Source organism: Caretta caretta, chromosome 1, assembly GCF_965140235.1.
Source record: "Caretta caretta isolate rCarCar2 chromosome 1, rCarCar1.hap1, whole genome shotgun sequence".
NCBI classification, from domain to species: domain Eukaryota; kingdom Metazoa; phylum Chordata; order Testudines; family Cheloniidae; genus Caretta; species Caretta caretta.
The window spans coordinates 51,113,783-51,126,138 of NC_134206.1; the positions used below are offsets into that span (position 1 = coordinate 51,113,783).

The 12,356-nt window shown below is 37.8% G+C and overlaps 1 protein-coding gene across 5 annotated transcripts in view; it reads left to right on the top strand.

Moving 5' to 3' along the window:
• NBEA (neurobeachin) overlaps nt 1–12,356 on the top strand; it is an 858,254-nt gene that overhangs the window by 249,453 nt on the left and 596,445 nt on the right. For all 5 annotated transcript variants that reach the window (XM_048847621.2, XM_048847613.2, XM_048847638.2 and 2 more), the window contains one exon: nt 10,002–10,199. In XM_048847621.2, the coding sequence (XP_048703578.1) occupies nt 10,002–10,199 (198 nt within the window). The remainder of the gene's footprint in view (nt 1–10,001; nt 10,200–12,356) is intronic.

Below are 12,356 nucleotides of genomic sequence, written 5' to 3' on the forward strand. Positions count from 1 at the left end.
TCAGATTGTAGAGTGTACAAGCCTCCCCTAATGGTTTTACTAACTAGCTGTTTTACGGCTTGCAAGGCATGGCACAAAACTCCTACACTGTGGATTTACAGAGGCAATGTATTTGGTGATGTACATTTATTGGTAAGGATCTTTCTTTTGTCTTATTTAATTTAAATAATGACCTGTGTAGAAAATAGTTTAAATTACTTTGGATGACTCATTGCATTTTTAATGTTAACGATATTCCTCGTTGAGATTAATATTTTTATTTTGGTTAATTGAAAACATACTGACTGCATCAGATAGCAGTATTGAGAGCATGTGGAGTACTTAGCTTGATTAAAAATGACATTCTTCATTCACTGATAGAAAAAAAAAAACAGCCAAAGGATTTACAGTGTATGATCCTATATCTTAAAATTGTTGCATGCTAAAATTTGTCTGTACCTTCAATCTAAGAATTTGTGTAATGTTCTAATACAAAAATTTCCAATAAAAATCACTTTTCTTGTACAATTTTTCAGGAATCATAGTAAGATATTGCAAATGAGAAATAAAATTGAATAAGTTAAAACATTAACTTTACTGTCAATCACAATGTTTCATAAGTGATCAACCATCCAGTAGGTTTCAGTGAGGTGAATATCAAATCTCAAATACAGTAGTAGTAAAGTGTGTTATCTGTTGAAATAATATCCCCATGGTTAACTTTATCGTACACTTTTGATCTTAGTCTGTGCATAATACTAGTCCTTGTACATGGGAAGAACTAGAAATAGTGCAGTATGATGGTTTAATTAATTAATAGTGCAGTATGATGGTTTAATGGTTTAATTAGTGCAGTATGATGGTTTAGTGCAGAATGATAGTTAAAACATTTGTTTTGTTTTCATTATGGGCTGAATATCACTGTCTATTGTAGAAATATAATTCTGCAGAAATTAGAAATGTCCCAGCTCAACTAGCTGATCTAGGTGATGATAAACAGAATTAATGTGTTGATAGTACTATGTAATCAGGCCTCTTTCCTTATTCCTGAGATTGGTAAACTGCTGTAGTGGAATCTAGCAGGGTATATGAAAAAAGCAAAACTAACAGGTTGCTTCTTGTAACACCCTGTTTTCAGTTGCTTATAATGTAGCTAAACTTTAACTATTTAGGTTGAAATTTTCTATCCCAAGTACCTGCCTATGGCTTAATTTTGTTGGGTTATTTCAGCAAATGGTTCTGAAGAATGTGGCTAGGGGAAAATAAGTTATTTTATCTGTGTTAACAAACAAACAATCTTGCTCTGGCATCAGGGAAGTGCCTTTTCTTGTGTGAAAATCCACCCAAATTTGGTTGAAAGCCTTTGAAAATCTCAGCTCACAAATGCTCAATAGAAACTCGCTAGTGTTTGGCAGCATACTACTACTCTGTGGTAGTAGTTTATCTCTCTATCTCTGTAGGTTTTCTCTGGCTGTTGTCTGTTGACTTGCAAGTGTCTCCTGTTCCTTTGGATTACTTGTCACTTGTGTGAGCTAGATGACAGTGCCCCCTTCATGATTCCTTTAGTCCATTCTTTCTGGTATCTTTCTAATGGCTGAATCCTCATCGGGGTGCCTGTCTCCACGCCTTGTAGGTTTGACTGACCTGTTATACTCTGGTTCCTGTTTTTTCTGATTGTTGGCCATCTTCTCTTTGTGGTATCTCCATCTTTCCGGCTGCAACAGGTCTCCCTTCATTGGTATCAGGGTTTTGATCCTTTGTCCTATAGTTGCTTCACTGGATGGCGTTGGTACCTTTGTAATGCGGTATTCTTGTGTGCCAAAAATGCTAATGACAAGAAACAGTCTTGTTTAACAGTATCTTAGCTGTTTTCGGAGCTGATTACATTATCATTAATCTGTGTGTATGCTCTGGAGGTGGTGTTTTGGTCAAATTCCTGGAATTTTTCTCTGGGAAATTGGGATCTGTTGGTGAATACTCTGGAATGCATATTTCACAAAGTGGGCCTTCGGTTTGCCAATCACTGACTTGCTTTTTGTATCAGGCAGGGCATTGTCCTCCCCAAAAATTGAATAGTAGTCCACTGTAATCAAGTACTGCTTTTCTTTGAAGGTAAATAAGTTTATTTCCACCTATTCCCATGGTCAGGAGGGCAGCTCATGTGGGAACGGTCTCTTTCAGCTGGCAGTTATCACACAACTGGAAGGTGTCAAGGAGCAGAGTTGTATATTCGTTCTCAGCCAGTAAACACACACTCAAGGCCATCTAAGACAGCTGTAAATAGCCGGGTATGACACACGTATTTTTTTGGACATCCTTATGTAATTAGGTGGGGAGAGAGCTCTGTGTCCTCAAAATGTAAGTCCATCCTGCATGCTCAGATTGGTGATACTGGGTATGTATGCCCTGCTAAGGGTGTCAGGTACCAGTAATCTTCCTGGACAATATCTGATCTACTCTGGTAGTACTTAAGGGCAGGGGCATCTGTTACCTTTTGTTTCAACAAATCAAATGCTTGCTGTTGGGGACCAGGCAAATGAGACATGCAATTGACATTTTGTCTCATTGCATGTACTTCTGGGGGTGTTATGCCTGCTTGGGCTTTCATCATTTCTCTTGAGGCTTCTGCTGCTTGCCTGATGTCTAAGCAGCTATCTAATGTGAGATCACCTTCATGGAACAACCACTTCCACAGGTGTTGGTCTCAAGTCCTGCAGAAAGTCCTGTCCTGAATCAGGGAGTCCATCAAGTCCCCAAAATTACACGTAACGGCCAGTGTGTGTAAGGCTGTAATATAGGAATCAATCCTCTCTCCTTTGCATTGATTTCTAGAGAAAAAAGTTTTGCTCGTCAGGTTTTATTTTCTGCTTTGGGGAGCAATATGTCTCCCGGACTCCTAGGACTGCTGTGAGGCTTGAGGTAATGTTGAGCTTCAGAAAGCTGGAGACCTCTCTGCCTTACTGCCCAATAAGGTAAAATAAAGTTTTACTTGCCTGCTGTTGTCATCCTTTTGCATGGCGAGGTCTACATACAGCACAAACTCCTCCTTCCTCTGGGTTCATCATTGGGCTAGAAATCCAGGGCTCCAGGGTGCTTCAGACTAAGTTCCATGGCTCATGGTGCCAGGTGCTGCACTTCAGAGATCTCACAGCTCTGCCCTGCCACCATGTTTCATTCACACAGAGAGACACTGAATGCAGATTAAGTAGAACTTTATTAAACCCTGTGCACTGCTGTGTCTGTGTGGCTGAGTTGCTTCCAACCTAACTCTCCACTTTTCCCAGTTCCACTTACGTCCCATCAATGATGGTCCATCCATGGAATGTGGGCCCTCTGACTCTAGTTCCAGTGATCATAATACATGACCAGAACAAACTGTCGGGGCCAGAGGCAGATGGGGTCAGGCTTACAGGGACAGAAGCAGAGGGGTTTGGAACCACTAGAATACACTCCCCTCAGAACCTAGAATGGGATTTAGGATTCCTGAGTGTCAGCATTCCTCTGCTGTCAGCAAATACCTGTGAAACCTGCTGGCAAATATGTGCCTTATAGTAGCTGACCCATATAAAGGATAACAGCCCTCTACTGCTATCAGTGACTCTGTTAGCTTGTGGTATGTGCTGTGGATCTAAAGGTTCCACGTGATGGAATTTCTTTTATTTCAGTTTCCTTTTTTAAAAACCAAGGAAATTCCATCCATAAAACTACATTAGAAGAACATTAAGATTGCGAAGTCATAAGTTAGAAAAGGTCCTAACTCTGTGATTGCAGAGCCATTGGCCATTATCTTTGAAAACTCGTGGCGAACGGGGGAAGTCCCGGATGACTGGAAAAAGGCTACTGTAGTGCCAATCTTTAAAAAAAGGAAGAAGGAGGATCCTGGGAACTACAGGCTAGTCAGCCTCACCTCAGTCCCCGGAAAAATCATGGAGCAGGTCCTCAAAGAATCAATCCTGAAGCACTTACATGAGAGGAAAGTGATCAGGAACAGTCAGCATGGATTCACCAAGGGAAGGTCATGCCTGACTAATCTAATCGCCTTTTATGATGAGATTACTGGTTCTGTGGATGAAGGGAAAGCAGTGGATGTATTGTTTCTTGACTTTAGCAAAGCTTTTGACACGGTCTCCCACAGTATTCTTGTCAGCAAGTTAAAGAAGTATGGGCTGGATGAATGCACTATAAGGTGGGTAGAAAGTTGGCTAGATTGTCGGGCTCAACGGGTAGTGATCAATGGCTCCATGTCTAGTTGGCAGCCGGTGTCAAGTGGAGTGCCCCAAGGGTCGGTCCTGGGGCCGGTTTTGTTCAATATCTTCATAAATGATCTGGAGGATGGTGTGGATTGCACTCTCAGTAAATTTGCGGATGATACTAAACTGGGAGGAGTGGTAGATACGCTGGAGGGCAGGGATAGGATACAGAGGGACCTAGACAAATTGGAGGATTGGGCCAAAAGAAATCTGATGAGGTTCAATAAGGAGAAGTGCAGGGTCCTGCAGTTAGATCGGAAGCACCCAATGCACCGCTACAGACTAGGGACCGAATGGCTAGGCAGCAGTTCTGCGGAAAAGGACCTAGGGGTGACAGTGGACGAGAAGCTGGATATGAGTCAGCAGTGTGCCCTTGTTGCCAAGAAGGCCAATGGCATTTTGGGATGTATAAGTAGGGGCATAGCGAGCAGATCGAGGGACGTGATCGTCCCCCTCTATTCGACATTGGTGAGGCCTCATCTGGAGTACTGTGTCCAGTTTTGGGCCCCACACTACAAGAAGGATGTGGATAAATTGGAAAGAGTCCAGCGAAGGGCAACAAAAATGATTGGGGGTCTGGAACACATGAGTTATGAGGAGAGGCTGAGGGAACTGGGATTGTTTATTCTGCAGAAGAGAAGAATGAGGGGGGATTTGATAGCTGCTTTCAACTACCTGAGAGGTGGTTCCAGAGAGGATAGTTCTAGACTATTCTCAGTGGTAGAAGAGGACAGGACAAGGAGTAATGGTCTCAAGTTGCAGTGGGGGAGGTTTAGGTTGGATATTAGGAAAAACTTTTTCACTGGGAGGGTGGTGAAAGACTGGAATGCGTTACCTAGGGAGGTGGTGGAATCTCCTTCCTTAGAAGTTTTTAATGTCAGGCTTGACAAAGCCCTGGCTGGGAAGATTTAATTGGGGATTGGTCCTGCTTTGAGCAGGGGGTTGGACTAGATGACCTCCTGAGGTCCCTTCCAACCCTGATATTCTATGATTTTCTGATCACCATCAATCCTGTGCACTCAATGAAGCATGGGTCCCGTGGAAAAGAATAGCATGTGGTCATGTAACTAAAGGCTATGATAATTCAGATGCACAAGGAGGCCAGACTGCACAAAGAACTTTAATTCTGGATTTTCCTAACTTCAACAGTTTGACTTTGCAATTTAACACTCTTTTCACTTAGTTGTTGTGAATGTAATATATGAAACTTCTGTGAATCCCTTCTAGTTTTTCAGCAGAATTTATAAATAATCCTTTAAATGTTACTTGCAAAGGAAAATATAATGGTGCCCTTTTGCTGCTTTTTGTTTTACAAAATAGGCTTGAAATGTTTTTGTCCCTTCCTTTTTTTCCATTCTAGATATGCTAGTTCTTGACTTTCCTTGTTTGTGCTGGAGGACTGAAGAGTGGCAGAAGTGCAAATAAATGAGAAGGGGGAGGATTTTTTTATTTGGATTGGTTAAAATATTTTTATTTAAACAAGAAACATCTACAGTTTTTAATGCTAAGTGTTTATGAATGATTGGGAGAAAGGTTCTTTGTGAAATTTTAAAAACCTCCGTGTCTTCAATTGAGGGCTCTTAGTACAGTTCCTTAGTTCTCTGCCTAAAACAGAGAACAACATGTGAAATTCTATTTCAACAGTACAAAGAAGTTGAATAAATATTAACCTCCCCTCCCCACAATTTCTAAAAATTAGAGCTGAGCAAATAATTGATTTTTGGTTTGGCAGTTGAACTGAAAAATCCAGAGAAAAGGTCAGTTAGTTTCAAATCAAAACTGACCTTTTTTAAATCACTGAAACAAAAAAAGGTCCCAATTAAATGACATGATTTGAGTGTTACAGTTCAGAAAAAAAAAATAGACACATTATTCACTGAATTTGACCCAAATTTGTGAATAGCTTCAGTGCTCTGAAAAATCAATTTTTTGGCAAATTTACTATTCACCAAAAAAAATTTGCCCAGCTCTACTCATAATCTCTCAACCTCTTCAGACTCTCATTATACATCATTAAAAGCTAGTCTGCATAAACAGATTTCACCCCTTTCCAGTGCAGTGTGATCTGATGCCTCTCCCAAACTGCTATACAAATACCTTATATGCATATTATTAAAATTGCAAATGTACCCTATTCCTGGTGCTTGTCTTCATTAATAAAGAAAACACAAATAAGAGAACCAAGATTAGAAGCAATGATGCCTGGGGAGAAGGTTGAAGCTAGAGTTCTTCCCTTGGGAGACCTCAGCTCACACCCTCCATCCCTTTTCTCGTGGAGCCATTCCCACCGCTTGTTCCCATAAGGATTAATGGCGTTTTGGCTTGCATAAGGCAGTAGATCCCATTTAACCTTTTCCGAGCAGGATCAACAGATTCGACAGTGTGGGATATTTTAGGAAAACACTGCTTTTCTATTAAATTTACCTTTTAAAATTTTTAAGTGTCCTTGTATATGCGTTTTTCTTCTTCTTCTTTTTTTTTAAATTCAACCTAGATAACTTGAATAGAAACCAGTATGAGAGCAGCTCTCTCTGCAAGTATGGGGAAAGGGCCACACCTTGTGAAGACATGGAACCTCTCCATGAGCCAACATCACAGATTTATGCCATTTGCTCTAGTGCAATATAAGTAGTCAGAGTGTTTACTGTGTACATACAGTGAGTCTCTTCCCTCATGATACTAACAAACAACATAGATAACAAAGTATTGTTATGTACAAGCATTTATTGCATTTCTTTCCCTCCCTTGATGATGATTCCGAGTGTGGATCTTACGGGAGCTCCAGGTTATGATCACTTCCTTCGGGCAAAAGCTTCCTGTCTGCTGTTGTCAGAAGCCTGACAAAATGCAAGAGAGATGTTTAGTTTGTTGTGTGTCTGGCTTTCAAGCAGTGATCTAAAACATTAATTCTCTTTTGAACCAGTGTAAACATCGTAAACCAGTAGGCAACACAGATCTTAAACTTATTAAATAAAATGGGTTTGTTTGAATCTAAACCTTTTTGAAATTCAGGGCATTGAATTCTGAATAAAATGTTCATAGAACCTGCTGCAAACAGTAATAGGGAGTGTTCATGCTAGATCTCACTAAGTTGTTCTGGTCTCTGGTTCCAGTATAATGAAAAAGTCCAAATGGGTTGTAAGATCCTAAAATGTTGTTGGAGAATCATGGTTTTCCTCTCTACTCATCCTCAATCATTTCTTTTCATTTGTTTTTTTTTTCTCAGCAGGTAAGTATTTAATTTAAAAACAAAAACAAAACAAAACTCACCTTTTCAATTAGTAGTATTTTAACAAGATTATGAGAGGGCTTGTTTTAAAATAAGAGACTAGCTGTGTGAATTCAGGGCTTCTTTCCTTGATCTGTCATCCATATCTTTCCTACTTTCCTTTCCCTGGTTGAGCCCTTATTTCTCCTCAAGTAGTAAGTCAAAATGTTTCTTGTAATTTCAGTTTAAATTGCATTTTTCTTTCCATTTTTCAATGATATCAGATTGAAATGGTTAGAAGTTTAGATTTCTGATAAACTTTAAACTGGATAACAAGTTTCCTAGTGCTCAGAAGCAGTAGATATTAGAGTAATAAGAAGCTACTGAAATTACTTTCAAGAATTATATAAAAAATCTATAATAATTTACCGTGACAAAAATGGTGTAGAGTTTTGCCATTTCTCTGTGCCCAAATACACCTTATTTAGGTCTCTAAGTGCTACCAAAATGTAAGGGGCAAATAATAATATGAAACTGTCTACCATGCTTATAGTTGCAAAACCTAGAAATTCGGCAACTTATTAAAAAAAACTACCCCCAAATATATGGGTTTTTGCTCCATAAACATGTATTTTTACAAAACTAAAGGGTATAGCATTTTTTTCTGTATAGGAAGAGATTTCATGTGGCGGTAAAACTTAAAAATATGTCAAAAGCTGGAATGCAACTGTTTTGTGAAATCAATAAAAAGGCAAATGTAGATTTGCTCAATATGTAAAACACTGCTTTTGACACTGGGGGAGGGGCAATGAACAGGATACTTTCATGATTTGTACATTTAAAGAAATTGTCCCATTTTTTAAAGAGACATACTCCCTTTTTCTCAGGCAGATGTTTGTGAGGTAATCTAACTATGCTTATTAACTGATAAGTGAGGTCTAGGTAGCATTGTCAGCAAAAGTTAGCTGCATTACATGAAGAATAGCTGTATATTTTAAGAAAGCACAATTTATGGGGTGGGGGTGAGGAGCCTCCTAACAAACTCTTTGTTTGCTACTAGCCTGGACATCAGTGGACTCGGATAGCATTCCACCAGTCCCCTGATCTAATTATTACATACAACACTTGCTGGGAGGGTGTAAATGGGAGAAGTTGAGGAGGACAGAAAGTGATAAAAATGTTGCACATTTTGAAATGCAGTTGGTTATATGCAGTTTGAGCAATGTGAATTTTGATTTGCCTTCGGAACAGATTATTTAATATAAATGATGTTTTTAGAAATCATTATATTGAAATTCAAGCTTCATTACTTTAATGGTAATAATTTCTAACACTTTTTTGTTTTATTTTTATGTATACTGTGTTTTACCACTAGTTGCCTTCCCACAGCTGTCAAATGATTATAGCATGCTAAAGTACTAAGTCAAGTAAAGCTGACAGCTTGTTGCAGAAGAAAATGAATGTATCTTTTCAAGCTTGGTCAGTTTGACAGTGTTGCCAGAAAATATGGTTTTTAATCAAATAAGAATCACAATATATTTAAGAGTAATACAGATTTCCAGTCTTCCCTTAACTTTGAAAATCATTATTCTTGAAATCTGGCATTTGGAAAATTGTTTTTTTTTTTTTAATTTTTGTAAGTAGTTTTTCACATCGGTAGCTCTTTGGAATGTGTTACTGTCTGTTAGTTAATGAAGCATGGGATGCATGCTGTTTTATAAAAAACCCTTTCTATTAAATCAAAAAGATATTTGTAGAAGCTGTGGGAAGTATATATGTATAAGCTCTTCCATTAAAATATTTTCTTTGGGCTTGGTAGACATGTAGTGTAATTGGTAAAAAGTCAAAGAAGCAAGATTAAGAACGTACGGAAATCTATTGAAAGCACAAGAACCCATACAGTGTGTAAGCAGTTTTTAATATCTTTGGCAATCCTGAATGGTATCACTGAAAAAATTATCTCTGTTTAACATGGATTGCCAGTATAACAAAGTAAGAGTTTGGTTTGGAAAAAAAGATTCACAAATAAAGAACAAGTAATACAAATAATTTCTAGATCATTAAACTTTTATTATCCTAAATAAAATGTGGAAGAATTGAAATGTCCTGTACTTTGGAAGATGTATATTGCATTACTGTTAATATTAACAGATTTATATCGGCTTTTTGTGATGCATTTTCTGAAGCATAGATTAATTGCAACCTGTTAAAACATTAATGCTGCTGCCAAGAAGAATAAATGATACCAGATAAATGAACAAAATGACATACTAATGGTAAAATGTAGTAAATACTTTGATCTGTTCATTTAGGGTGAAAATATGATTCCCAACCCTGTCCCAGTTTTACATTACTAATGGTAATAAAAATCAAGATATAAACTTGTGGCTTAAATGTATGAAAACATTTTGAAAACAGCAGAAAATACAAAATATAGTTTAATGATAAATTCTGTATTGCTTGCCTGCCCTTCCTTCATATAATACAACAAACAGATCTTGTGACGTGCAATTTTTATTATTCATTTAAAATGTACACTTTTCAAGTCACTTTTTTTTTTCCAGAGTACTTTCAAATTTAAATCTGAGAGTGACATTCATCTGGCTGAGCACCACAAACAAGTTCTATATGATGGGAAACTTGCAAGTAGTATTGCCTTTACTTACAATGCTAAGGCTACTGATGCTCAACTATGCCTTGAATCCTCACCAAAGGAAAACCCTTCAATTTTTGTACACTCTCCACATGCTCTTATGCTTCAGGTTCGTTTATACTGGTTCTTTATTTTCATGTTTTTGTTAATGGAGCTTACAGCAATACAGGCTCCCAAAGTGTGATTGAGGGTCTGTTTCTAATTAGTATTGTTATTATCTTTTAGTGTGTATAGTCTTTCCTAGGTATCCATTAGCCCCTTTGACACCTCATCTAACTGAGGCTGAGTCATTTTCTCCATTTATCCCATGGATTTCTCCATTTAACCCATGGATTTCCTTTCCTTTCGTACTGGCTAACATTTCTGTATCTTTCCTTCAGCATGAAGGACCGCAAACACTGCTGCTTCTATGGCTATCATCAACTATATAACCTATTAATTTTTTGATGTGCATTGTTTAGCAAGATGTATGTAACTATACTTCTCCAGAAGTATCTTGTGTGTAGGCCAAACTCTGCTAACACAAAAAATTCTGCAGTCTCTACCCAATTGACGTCATTTGAATGATGATACGGTATGCTGCTGCCATTGCTGTTTTCATTTAGCATTGCTTTAATTCTAGATTAACATTTGTTTGTTTTTAAATGAGTAGCTATCATTCTCACCTAGCTACTTTTTCACTTGTTCTCTTCAGCCAAAATTATTAATGAGTCATTAAAGAAATGTGTGTATTACACAATGAACAGTAGCTTGTCAAATTATATGTTGAGGGTTATCAGTTTAATGCTTGCCTTATTTTCCATCCCAGTCAATTTGGGCAAAACATATAGGTAACAAAACCAAGCAGTCTGAATAGGTCCAGTTTCACATTAAAATTGACCAACTAAAGCATTCTATGGTTAAATTATTTTTATAGGGCTGTGGATTAATCACAGTTAACTCATGCAATTAACTCCAAGAAATTAATCACGATTAATCTCAGTTTTAATTGCACTGTTAAACAATACAATACCATTTGAAATTTATTAAATATTTTTGGATGTTTTTCTATACTTTCAAATATATTGATTTCAATTACAACACAGAATACAAAGTGTAAACTGCTCACTTTATATTATTATTTTTATTACAAATATTTGCATTGTAAAATGATAAACAGAAGAAATAGTATTTTTCAATTCACCTCATACAAGTACTGTAGTGCAATGTAGTTATTGTGAAAGTGCAACTTACAAATGTAGATTTTTTTGTTACAAAACTGCACTCAAAATCAAAACAATGTAAAACTTTAGACCCTACAAGTCCACTCAGTCCTACTTCTCGTTCAACCAATTGCCAAGACAAACACATTTGTTTACATTTATGGGAGATAATGCTGCCCGCTTCTTATTTACAATGTCACCTGAAAGCAAGAACAGGTGTTCGTATGGGGCTTTTGTAGTCAGCATTGCAAGGTATTTACATGCCAGATATGGTAACATTCGTATGCCCTTTCATACTTTGGCCACCATTCCAGAGGACATGCTTCTGTGCAGATGACATTCGTTAAAAAAAATGCATTAATAAAATTGTTGACTGAACTCCTTGGGGGAGAATTGTATGTCCCATGCTCTGTTTTACCCACATTCTGCCATATATTTCATGTTATAGCAGTCTCGGATGATGACCTAGCACACAATCATTTTAAGAACACTTTCACTGCAGATTTGACAAAATGCAAAGAAGGTACCAATATGAGATTTCTAAAGATAGCTACTTCACTCGACCCAAGGGTTTAGAATCTGAAATGCCTTCCAAAATCTGAGAGGGGCAAGGTGTGGAGCATGCTGTCAGATGTATTAAAAGAGCAACCCTCCAATGCGGAAACTACAGGACACGAATCACCAAAAAAAGAAAGGTTTCAGAGTAGCAGCCATGTTAGTCTGTATCCACAAAAAGAAAAGGAGTACTTGTGGCACCTTAGAGACTAACAAATTGATGTGAGCATAAGCTTTTGTGAGCTACAGCTCACTTCATCGGATGCATGCAGTGGAAAATACAGTGGGGAGATTTATATACACAACTCTGTTGAGCTGTAGCTCACGAAAGCTTATGCTCAAATAAATTTGTTAGTCTCTAAGGTGCCACAAGTACTCCTTTTCTTTTTGCAAAAAAAGAAAAACAACTTCTGCTGGTGGCATCTGACTCAGATAATGAAAATGAACATGCGTTGGTCTGCACTGCTTTGGATTGTTTTTGAGAAGAACCCATCATCAGCATGGACACG